At 42.7% G+C, this 12,756-nt stretch overlaps 1 protein-coding gene across 3 annotated transcripts in view; it reads left to right on the plus strand.

Annotated features, from left to right (window-relative positions):
* Window positions 1-12,756, plus strand: part of LOC138447680 (adhesion G protein-coupled receptor E1-like) — a 908,650-nt gene that overhangs the window by 812,679 nt on the left and 83,215 nt on the right. For all 3 annotated transcript variants that reach the window (XM_069603943.1, XM_069603945.1, XM_069603944.1), the window contains one exon: window positions 8,509-8,744. In XM_069603943.1, coding sequence (XP_069460044.1) covers window positions 8,509-8,744 — 236 coding nt within the window. The remainder of the gene's footprint in view (window positions 1-8,508; window positions 8,745-12,756) is intronic.

Consider the following 12,756-nt stretch of genomic DNA (forward strand, 5'->3'; position numbering starts at 1 on the left):
CAAGCTTTCATCAAAGTATCAGTTGTTTAGAGTGAATGTATTTCTCAACATCTTCAAAAAGGATCCTTATATCTCTGTTGAGAGGCAAAAGCAAGCATGTAGCCAGGCTTGCTAGGAGTTACCCAGGCTGATGCTGAACAAATGATGCCTGCCAATATGTGGTTGACTATCCATCTACAGGTAAACATGGGATAGCAGGTTGTGTTCCTAGTACAAAAAATCCTCACAACATAAGGGATGTTTTGATAACAAATTTGGTTGTGACAGTCTAATTCTATCGTTCACATAAGTGCTCCAGGTTATGAAGTGAGTTGTTTGGATACAGTGTGCTGGGTTATCATGGCAAAGGCATAAACCCATGTAGCGATGTACAACGGTCCACAGTATTTCAGTGCCTTTGTGGAACCTACTTGCTAGGGAATAGTTTAGACGTCGTATTCCAGGTAAACATGGAGGGATCAAGAAGGTTAGTGGAGCTGATACAGGTCACAATCCCCTCACTGACGTCTGCCCAATATGGGGCATGAAGAGGGCATAGTGGCTAGGTTGTATGGCTAAACCTCTGCAGGATGCAAATAAAAGTGGGACTACCATGTAGGTGGTTTGGATAACCCTCTGCAGGATGCAAATAGTCTATGCTGGTTTCATTAGGAAGAGGGACATTGAGTAGATCAGGTGTGGGAGGAGGCCTTAGGGATAATTTCCTGAATGTTGAGGAAACCTCTAATTGATGAATAACAAAGGTGGAAATATGTTATTGTTTGCTGATCAGACATTTTTGGGAAAGATATAACAGCTATGCGAGATAGCCGTGTGGTGTGGGTTGCCACACTGGTAGTTGGGAGTGGCCTGTGTCAGACTGCTAGGTTTGAGAAGAGGGGTAGGGCAGGTGACAAGGGGCCCATGTAATTGAGGGCCTTGTGGAAGTACTAAAAATGGAAGGCGTAAAACTTATACGGTGGCTGAAGCATGTTGAACATCTCATCCTGGTTCTCGATATAAATCCTCTATGCTTTGACCTCCTGGGTATAAATGGGCAAGTAAAGAATCTGCTAAAGATGAGATTGTACGAGTGGGTTACAGGGACAAGACTGGATATATGCTATGCGGGCAGATTATCTGCTAGCTATATGGTGAATACATGTGATATGGCTATGGAGCCTTGCCCTGATTACCCGGTGGTAAGGAATACGAATCCTAGTTCCTTAAACTTCGTTTGGGCATTCTCCCTCTAGCAGAGGTTATGAGACACGGCGATAAGGGGCTGTCTGCACACTGTCCAGCATGGTTGAGGCCACTACTAACCTCACAGGCGACTAATACCAGGTGAGAGGCACTGACTGTTTTGAAGTTATCCCTGTCTATGGTTGCATTTAAAACGGTTTCTATGTATATATATATATACGTATATATATATACACACACACACACACAACATGGTTGAAAAAAAGTATGACTTGGTCAAAAATTATTAAAAGAATAGTTGTCTTTGTTTCCATAGTGCAAATGCTAACATGTCTTTTCATAATACATTAAGTTTAACGAAATTGTGCTTATGAATTGGTACCTATTTTTAGTGCTTTAATGAATTTTTAAAGATAGTATTAACCTTGCTTTTACCATTTTGCTATATGTGTTTTTGATGTGCTTTTATGGTGTAGAACCAAAATAAAGCTGAATTGACTTGAATCTAGCGGTTGTTGTCCAGAACAGTGTTAAAGGGAAGGCTGCCTCCTTGGGGTTATGTCTGAGGAGGTTGGCCACGGCACTGCCAACTGTACCCACTTCACCTTCATAGCCAGAATGGGAATTTTATGGCGCTTGGAAGCAACAACATACTACATACTTTTGGCCATTCTGCTCTTTAAACCAAACTACTATGGTCAGTACCCCTTCATAATGTTTGTGGGCTAAGTGACTTTTCTGAAACCCCCATGTGATTTTAGGTTTTACCCTTGGATGCAAACATGATCATGAGGGCTAGAAAGCCCTAGTGTGAATGTGTTTCTAGAGTAACTGAAGAGCTATATTAATAGTTAAAGCTCGTCTACCACAAGACTCTTTGTCAGTGTAATTATTATTCACCACCCCTTGAAGAGCACTGGCCTCAAATGTTGTCACTTTCTACCAAAGGTGAACCAACAAAGCTTTACAGTATGATTTCCCTGTACTCTGGGATAGCAAGAAACATGTGTTGAGCCATCTTTGGAACTTTTAGCTGTTCCTGTTCACGCCTACATAAAGGAAATCAAGACGACCCGCCTTGAGATTTGCTTGTTCACTGAGGCCTCCTTTTGTGCCGTCATCTCTACCTAATGATAGAAAAAATAATCTGTGATCGTTATAACGCAAATGCCCAGCTAGAATTCAGCACCGAGTGCTTTTTCAAGCACATGATGATGTGGACACCATGTTACATAAGGTCGACCAACAGTTCAAATCACCAAAATTGCCATGCAAAGTATCAATAATTTTTTTGATGTTTTTATTTATTGGTATGTTACAACACAAGCTTTTCACATCAGTCTTTAAAGAAAGAAAGAAAATTAATTATGCAATAAATGATCGAACGCTCATCTTTGAGTTTATCTTGCATGACCCTAAAAAGCAATTCGCAATACTCAGTGTTAAAGTTCTTGATTTGCATTCATATCCAAACAATGCAAGTCATTTAATAAAAATCTCATAATTGTGGGCAAACATGAAATCTGAGTTTAGCTCTGTGCTCTTTCTAATTCGTGGTCTGCATGTCCAGAGTATTATCACCAGAGTTCTCCTTAGCATTTTCTAGCTGGGACAGACATACTTCCCATAGGTTTATTATTGCGATTATTATCGCCGGCGTAGCTCCGATGTATGCATCTGCCCCAAAATAATGAAGATGTAAGTGTTTTGCAATCATGCACCAAATGGCCCATAAATTGGTATCGCTTTGTATCGATTAGAGGACATTGTGTAAGAAAATGCTTTAGCATTCTCAACTGTGCCTTCCTCTTGACACAGGCAGCAGGTTCTTTCGTCCCTCGGTATGTTCAAGCGACAACCAGATACTCTGAGGCAAGGTAATAAATTGAATCTGGCGAACATAAAGAGCCAACTGATTTTGACATCAGAGAATTTGTGTAGGTTCTGTTGGAGCGAGCCTGGGATGTACGTATGATCTAACCTTTTAACAATTCAATGTTAGTGCGGAAATCCCAGTCAAAGACCTTTAAACCTAGTGTGGCAACTAGTTTGTGGAGTTTTAAGATCCAATCAATCGATCATTCAATGGTTTTAGCAAAGAACAAGCAAGAGTCTCCAAGCTCTTTTAGTTTTAATTCCCGTCTCTTGGACAAGTATATCATACATTAGTGAGTTTGTTCCGAGGCAAAGCCGAGGGCCATACGTTGGGGAAGGGTCATTAGCCCAAGTGATAATGACCCCTCCTGATCTCCTGATATCTATAAGGCTATTAGCACTTGGTGGTCGTAGCTATTAGCACTTGGTGGTCGTAGCAATACACGTTTTGGAGTTTTTGTAGCGAAGTAAAAAATGGTGCTTCAAGAGTGAGTGAAGGAAATAGACAAACTGAGTTAGTACATTTATTTTTAATTGTATTGCTTTTAATTCGTAGTATAGAAATAATATGATTCTTTTCATAAATAAAGCATATTAATTGCAAAGTGGTTGAACTGGAACAGGTTTAACATGAGCATGAATTAGGTGTCATCTAAAAGTAAATGTTTCTCTATAAGAAGTTCAAAGCATTTTCCAGTGTTATATCTTTCGCTTTCTTGTGTTAAATAGATTGTTGTAGAAAAAGAGGACGTGTCTTGTGGAAACAAAATATGGCCTGGATATTGCATTGCTGTTTCCCGGTCTGCTTCTGAAGATAGAAAGTTCAGAATGCAGTCAATACCAGTAGTTATTGACCGCACGCTAAACATTCTGTTTGGCTGTGAGGAAGTCAATAACCATCTCCCTATGCTAATAATAGATAACAGGGTGAATGAACCAGTTACAAGAACTAAATGTAGTCAATACCCAAATGTCATCTGATGTTTGACAACGTGTCAATTTCTTCAAAATGAATCAAAATTATGAGATGGAAATAAAAATATAAGTTATACGTGTGTCCTGTGTAACAGTTTCTTCTCCATCACTTTCCATTGCTCAGCTGACAAGTGCCAAACTTTCAAACCTAAAATGAAAAGCAATTTAAGCTATATATTACAAACATGATGAATTGAAACTGGCATCTCCTCCAGGCCCAGAGGTGCAGGCTCTATTTTGCAATAGCGTTTTATAGCGTCTGTTGTCTCCAATCAAATACATAGGGCCTCATCACGAGTTGGGCTGTAGCCCTTAAATGCGGTGGTAACGGTATTACTGCCACATTTAAGGGCTGGCCCTATTGCGAGTTGGGTGCTAAATCGGCTGTTTTACCTCCCGCTTTTTTCTGGAGGTGAAAATCCCTGTTTTCGGCTGTGTTACAGCCGGCTGTATTAGCCTACAGTATTAGCACTGAAAATTCCCCATTGGATCCAATGGACCCAATCAGGAATGGGGATTTACCGTTAAGACCCAATCTGTGATCTGGTGGTAATACCACCGGACCGGTCGGTGCTAGGGCTATTACAGTCGGCGGTATTGCAGCCGGGAATACAGCCCAACTCGTGATGAGGCCCATAGTCATTTTTGATTTCCTTTGTTCCAATACACCTACACGAGTACACAATTTTGGTTTCTAAAATATTGTAAAGTGAACAATAGGCCATACGCAGTGTGGGTATGTGGGGCCTGTGGGTTACTGTGACAGGGCAGAAGGCACTGCCGTAGTCAAAGTTGCCACTGGGCATGTCAGTACAAATAACATGCATGTAGTCCTACTTCATACAAAGCTACAAAGGAATGAGAAACAACTAGGAAAAACAATTAGGGCAACTGAAATTTGATGACAGGGACAACACAACAGAAAACTGAACAAAAAGTTCAGAGAGATGTCATGTTTGTTAAATCATTGCAGTCACGCAGTTCTAGCTTCTTTATAGACCTCAACTGGTGAATCTTTGGTCTTTTGTTGTTTGTTGTTGTATTTGAAGCATAATGTCCCTAAACTATTTTCACATGGAAACTTAATGATAACATTCCATTAACCAAGGTTTTACACTGAACTCATACATATAGGTAGAGTCTGTTGGCAGTGTAAGCGGATTCAATTCAACACTACAGCTAAGTCAATGCCAAGTCTGAGAAGCTGAGGGAAACCCTTATTGGTATATTTTTAAGTCCAGTTTGTTTACTCTGGATGACAACCCTTATATAACACCCCTCTCCCTTAGAAGCCCCCTGACCCCACTGAGCCAAGAAGTAGGTTTGTTTTGCAAATTAAAAGGTTTATTTGAAAATTAAACAATATATATATATATATATATATATATATATATATATGTATCACACTTTTATAATATTAGTAAGATTTGATAGCACACTGGTGAAGATGATAGTGATCAACAAGGGATAATGTTACAGTGGTACACTCTTTTTGATGGCTTAGAAGTTATATAGAGAAGATAAAGTAGCTAAGAATGCTTTTATGGCTTCAAGGACAATGCAATGATGAATGAAAATTCAGTACAGAAAATAAAATTGATGTGACTTCAACAAAAGACAATGTAATCACTTTTCTTTGACAATTCACCTCCCCTCTATGCAAGGTAAAGAGATGGGAGGAAAGCACACAGTTCTCAGGCATGCAATCAAATATAATTCAGTTCCCCCCTAGCAAGCTTAGAGGAAAACAGGTAGGAGTTTTAAACACAGGCAATATACTTTGATGTGGTTGCAATTAAGTGAAAAATATGCTAAAAAGGCTTTTAATTCCCTTTAGGAGGTTCAGGGTGAGTGAGAGATACTTAAATTAATTCAGGATTACTTTAGCAATGCTCTATGAATGATTGTCAGGTTGCACACGAATTTCAGCAAGGAAAGCAAGTACTAATATTTTTACACGTGGCTGAAATTAAGCAAAATGTCAAATTGCGGCAAATTTAGTCGCGTGCGTCTAGCGCAATTATGGAGGCACTATAAGGAGTAGGAAGTCTGTTCATTGGAAAGCCTAGAATCTTAGCTTTAAGATGACAGTTAAAACTCGCTCCTAGCACAAGCGGTTCCGGAGATACAGCCAATTTAGTAAAGGTAGTTTTTCGGATTTGAAATTTTAAAGCTCAGAATGACAGATGACAGTTTTCAGTTTTAAAGATGACAGAATGACACGATTCTAGGAGGTAGTTCTAATAGGCTAAAATAGTTTGGATTAGATTATTTTAAACTAAGAGATTGGTTTTGGCACAGTGCTAGCTGGGTACTTTTTGGACAGGAATGCGGCTTTGTCACCGATCGGGTCAGGATTGGCTGGACTTCTGCTAGCAGTTCTTCACAGCGATCTGGTCTCTGGTTCTCTCTGGTTCCGGATACAGCACTGCTTTCTGGATACTTCTACAGGTTCTTGCAAAAGTTCTTGGCAAAGAATTCAAACAGCTCGCCCGGCTGTTGAATAGTTTGGTTGGTTTTGAGGCCTGCTGAAGAGGATTCAGCTTGTGGATTCAGGCCTCTCTGCTACAAATTCTGAAGTTAATTTCTGGTCTCTGGAGATTGATGGATTTGAAGTCTGGATCGCTGGATGTGAAGTCTGAAGTCTCCCGGCAAAGCGTCCCTCAAGAAAGTGGAAAGTGAATGTCTCTACCTGGGTTTCAATGTTCCTTTTATGTATTTTGAAAATGGTTGTGTGCCTGGGCATAGCTAAGCCTGCCCCTCTCACTTATCATTGGCCAAGCTTTCCTCTCTCTCTTGATTTGGGGAGAGAATGGAGTGTCAGATGCTGTAGGTTTTTTGGTCAGAGGAACCTCCCCTTGTCAAATTGCACACAAATCTATTTCTGACCCAAATACATATTTATCTATGTACCATTTTTCTCATATTATAGGTCCAGTTAACATATTTACTGTAGCACCAAACCATCCGATCCCTGTCTTTGTACAATGTCGTGTCCACTGATGACAGAATTCTCCCCTTTTCATCCAGATAACGACCTCTAAACCTTTTCAGATTTTACACAAATGTGCACCAGGGATATGGGTTACAGATGATAAAGTGTCAGATTTATAACATATATACATTTGGAGTAACAACCTTTTTTCTTCTACTATCCCCAAGAACATACCACAGGGTCCTAACACCTCTTAAAATGTGCACAGAAAAGTCACACGAATGATGATGTTATTTATATCATTTTTAAAAGTCTGCACTGTGAATTATCCATCTTTTTAAAATCATGCTCTGGCCCCAAAGGGGTGTGGTTTTCCAAAGCACATGGTGGAATTTCTGGTTTATCCACTTCCCCCAAGCTCAGCTTGCTCTCACAGGCACTGCCCCTCCCAGTTTCTCCCAAGAGGAAGCCATTTTACGACCCCCCTAATATAACATTTGCCTGAGCCAGGGACAGTGCTTTGTTTAGTTTCCTGTAGTCCCCAGGTGCTCCTCCCCTAATCCAATCAGAGAGGTGTCATCTCCTTTTGGCAGAGGCAGCAGAATGCAGCCAGGCCTGGGAAGAGTTGTTGAGCCAGTTCAACTCCTGTCGGGGGTAGTTGTCAGGCAGAATTCAGCTAAATGTCACTTTAGTTCCCAGTTTTCTACATTCAAATCCAACTTACAATTTTTACACATGCAGCTAGAATGCTGATTCTAAGTTCAAAACTATGACATTTAAACAATTGCAACCCATGTGACACTCACAAGTAGGTCACTCATTTATTCTAAACATTTTGATTTTAGTGGCTTTAAACCCAAACTCACTTAAGCTGCTGACATCCCCAGCTATTTTTTTTATATATACATTAAATAATTACTTCCTTCAAGTCATTTCAGAATATAGTTTTACATTGTATCCACCTCTTTGCAAGTCTTTCCTTGGCCTGGTTTGGGTTCATTTGTTCAGTTTTACACAAAAGTCTGGTGGTTTTAAAACGCCGGCTTTCTGATAGTGGTGAGCACCAGTATTGCATCCATTTTTGACATTAAGAAAATGAATTCCCCACAGTTCTGGGTTGCTTTTGGCAATCAGCATTGCCATTCCCAATGGTTTCAGGCTACTGTGTGTGTAGCCCAATGGTGGTTTTAGGCAGTGCCCTCCTGTGCTCACAACATAGGCAAAAACGGGTGGCAGCCTATTCTTCATGTTTTCCCTGTGGACCCTCTGGGGAATTCTGGCCATCATGATGTTTTCAATGCCAGTAATGCACAGTTTTATGGTAGGGCTTGGATAGATGGGTAAAAACATCCCACAGAAGCAAAACGTTAACAACCATTATTGTGGTAGCCACTGATGTAGTGCAACCAGATACTTTTACATCACATGGTATTAGTCTTTACATGTTTTAGGAATAGCATTTTCATAATTGTGAATGAGGTGTGAACGCCAATTTTACTTGATCGTTTGGACCCTTAGTCTTTCTTGTCTTTCCCCAGATTGGCTGTGCCATCATCGCCGGGCTTCTACATTACCTCTTCCTGGCCTGTTTCTCCTGGATGTTCGTGGAGGCGTTGATGCTTTTCCTCACAGTCAGAAACCTGAATGTTGTGAATTATTTCAACACTCGAAAGATCAAATTGCTGCACCTCGCCCTATTTGCTTATGGATTCCCGGTATTCATCATCATCATTTCAGTGTCATCCCGGCCTGACAGCTACGGGACCGAACGACAGTAGGTGCTAGAATGTCATAAAAAGAGGTTGTGGATCAATGAAATTAATGATGTAAATATTTTGGTATATACACCCTCATTTGGAATGGACTGGATAAGTAGGAAAAGTGCAATAATGTGCCTGCTGCACTTTCTCCTGCATCCTCCCGAATCAGGGGAGAATTTCCAATATGCTATGGCAACACTTGTCAGGAAGCCTTAGCAGGTTCTCCTGTGTCTGATTTAAGCACTATGCATGGAGTCCTCATGCCTGTCCATAGAACTCAGTAGTCAAAGATGGTTAAGATGATTGACATGATTGCAATGGGTGCGTCATGGATCATATCTTCCATTTTCATGCATCCAGCAGAGATCCTGTCTGACTCATCACACCGATGTGGTGAATCCCTGCAGAGAAGGATCAGACTGAGAGTTCAAGAATCCATCTGCACAGTGTGACAAAGTTCCTTGCCTCGCTATGAGGGCAAATAGAGTGGTGACCGAAGGGGCCAGGTGCCTCTCCAATCTATAGGATGATGCGTCCAAAGGTGGTACATGGCGGATCCCCTAGCCAACCCGACCTAGTCCGTGTTATATGGCAAGGGACAGTCACATTGACAACAATAAGGGCACTGACCCTTTAAGATACATCCAAGGGGTTTCCTGACCCAAGGAAAGGGTTCTAATTAATCCATTTACAACAGTCCTGGTGCCTTACTACCAAACAGTCTTTATTTTAAGAAACATTATAACAGTGACACAGTCACTTTACAAAATTGTGGACATAGTAAATGCTGCACAAGGAGCAGGTGTCCCAAATATGAGTCCTCTCAGACATCAGGGGCCCTTTAGCAATTCTTGTCAGGCCTCACTAGCAATCATGCATTGGTATTAGGAACACTCTAAAATCTCCTCCGCAGCTTGCAGAGGGATTTTGCCTAAGACTGAAGACTGCTCTGTTATTGCCATCAGCTCCAATTCTGCGAGCAGATCAGATTCAGGCCAAACGGGAGAAGGAAAACATTACTCTTTGCGTCCCAGTATGACAGGCCACACAGCTCCCTACAAACTACCTCCAAAGGTTCAGGTGAAATTCAAGATGGCGGTTCAGCCATTTAAGGACTTGGTCCAAACTCTCAGCTTCTCACCTATCCCAGGCAAATCTATTAGGTTAACCGGAGGTGTAGACGATGGGGAAAAAAAACGGAAAATCATTTGGAGAGGGGGTGTTGCCCATATGGGCAAAGTAGAAGTAGAAGAGATAGGAAGGGAGAGCAGTGCATGAAAGGTTGAGGAGTAAGGAAAGGGTGTAATACCAGCGAGCTGAAGTTTTTGTCAAAGACCTTTATTTTATATCAAAGACTTGAGAAGAGATTTAAAGAGGCCAAGGGTGGCTAGCTGTAAGCAGGAGTGAGGTTTAAAGTCTAGAAGGATCAGAGGGCTGGACCTTGGGGTATTGATATCTCAGGTAGAGTATAAACTCAGAGTAGTTGCCCAACTACTCATTCTAACACCATGTCCGGGCCCTTATTGGAGGTTTTAAAAAAGTGCCAGAGCCTGTGCCAGGGCCTCTTTTGTTGTGTGGGTATCAAGGCATATGGAAGGCAGACAAGAAATACACTTGACTATGCTAATGCACTATATATCAATCTCCATAACTTTCAAACCAAGAGACTCCAATCCGTTTGAAATGCTGCTAGTCGACTAACTACACGCATTCACAAACACCTATATTTAGCACATTTAAAAAACAATTCCACTGGATACCTCAGCCGTCCATATTCTCCTGAAAGCACCCAGCTCTTACCATTCCAGTAGAGAGGACCGACGATTTTCGATTGCCACTCCCACCCTCTGAACAGACTTCCTCTCTAGATTGACAAGGCAAATCGTGTCCTTCAGTTCACGAAGACTCATACAACCATTGTCTTCTTTTCAAGTTCAATCAATTCTTTATTAAACTCAGATTTCTCCATGAACATACTTCAGATTGCATAACTTATACAATATTTAAACGAAATGCCCTCCTATTCAGTGCTCTAAAAACATAATTATATAAGTTATACAAAAATTCCTCATCATTATACTCCATAATTGCATCACGGTAACATCTAATATTTTGTGCTTTAAAATTGTGAATTAAAAACCCATTTATACCAATCAAAGTACCATGGATATAAAAGTAAAAAGTGGCCCAGATCGTCGACTCTATCCTGAGTAGAAAGGCAGATCCTAGACATTTCTTTAGGATCCCGCCTCCTTCAGTCCTTAAAGGCTAACAGGTTCAACCTCGTCATTATTATAAGCCTTCTGCAGGGCCCAGATTCTATACTATTCTATTCCAAAGAGTTCTTATATAGCGCCACATGCCTGAAGGCGTCAGGGTGCTCAAGTAGGCTGCTCAGATCTAAGAGAGCCAATTTACCACTTGCAATCATGCCATACCTACCTGCTACAATGCGGACCACTGTTCTCTCCCTTCAGTTGTAGGACTACTGCACCAGAAATCATTGTGGTGGAGAGCATCAAAGACAATCCTCCAGTGAAGAGAGACAGCAGTGGACAGGCATTGCTTGCAGAGGACTGGCATTCAAGTAATCCATCTTGCACTGAAAATAAACTGCAAAACAGACTTTCTGCTTAGCAGGTCTCTACTAGAAAACTCAAGCAGACCCATGTTCAAGATAGGGGTGGGGAGGGTGCGTGGTTTGGAGCTGCCGCAAGTGGGTGGTTTGGAGCTGCCGCAAGTGGGATCGCTCCTTAGAAGCTCCTGGCTGGCTCCGAACATCGAGCACAACTACAGCGGCTTCTCACTCCGTTAGCCCTCAGGAATACATTTATGAAATGAGGAAGGAGAGGATCAGGTTTTGCCAGTAAAATGACGTGCTGCACCGCCGGGGATGCAGAGCAAAAGCAAAGGGAAATCTTCGGGACTGGAGCGAAAACGAAAAGAAAATGGCTGAACTTTTCTGAGTTCCTATGAAAACGTATGGAGGGGGAGCCACCGTGCTCAAGCAGACAGCCGGGCTTGGCGTGGAAGCAGCATAGATGAAGCAGCAGCCTGAACTCGGCAACAGCAGCGTGTGATCTCCCCAGCGACCACTTCTGACTGCGTATTATCTGAGATCAGCCGCGGCCCTCTGCTATGATCTCTCTGGTGTAGCAGGCATCTCGCGCTTGGGATTCGGAACTCCCCGCAGCACCGATCCATCGCAGCCCCCGCCCGGAGCATAAGTGAATCTGAATCCCCGCTGGAAGAACACTAAGGCATCTTCACTCCAACTACCCAGCAGCGGACACCCTCTAGGCATCAGAGGCAAGCAGCAGTGCGCAGAACTGGTGACCGCTCAGAGACACTGCAGCATTACAGATATTTGCGGTGGCCTGCTGGGACAGTGAGCGGGTCCGGGTAGCAGCCTGGCAGCATCTCCTGGGACTGTGGGGAGGACCCACTACTCCATCTCCCTGTGTGTCTGGGAAGAGGGGATAAGGAGGGGCTGTTAACCTCCCCGGCTGGAGTGGGTTCCCTACAGCGGGGTCGCGTTGCACCCCTGTGTGGGGGAAGAGGGCGTGTGCTAAAGCACAGCGCCATATTGTATTGGCAAATTTGTGTAATTTCCACAAGCCTGACGCACCAGCACCCATTCCCTCCAGCACTTGTCACATGTGCCTGCACTGCCATATTGGGACCCGGATGGACTGCACTGCCCAACGGAGCACCTGAGAAAGGCAACACCAGCTCCAACCCGGCAGACACAAAGGCGGATCTGTCCCCAGACGTCTCCTTAGCACGGTGGTGCCGACAAAAGCCACGAGTAGCAGATAACAACAACAGGCCGTGGCGGGGGACAATGCACTAAGCAGAATAATCGACAGAGGCGGAGCAGGCCTGCAAGGTGGGCAAATCGAGAACGCACAGAGCTGCACACTGTAGGCATACTAGGGACCTCAAGCCCACAAAAGACTGCCATTAAGAATTGGGTGGAAGAGGAGACCCCATAGACAAATTCTGCAGAAGGATCATACCAGCACG

Source organism: Ambystoma mexicanum, chromosome 3q, assembly GCF_040938575.1.
Source record: "Ambystoma mexicanum isolate Mex_15411 chromosome 3q, UKY_AmexF1_1, whole genome shotgun sequence".
Classification (NCBI taxonomy): Eukaryota; Metazoa; Chordata; class Amphibia; order Caudata; family Ambystomatidae; genus Ambystoma; species Ambystoma mexicanum.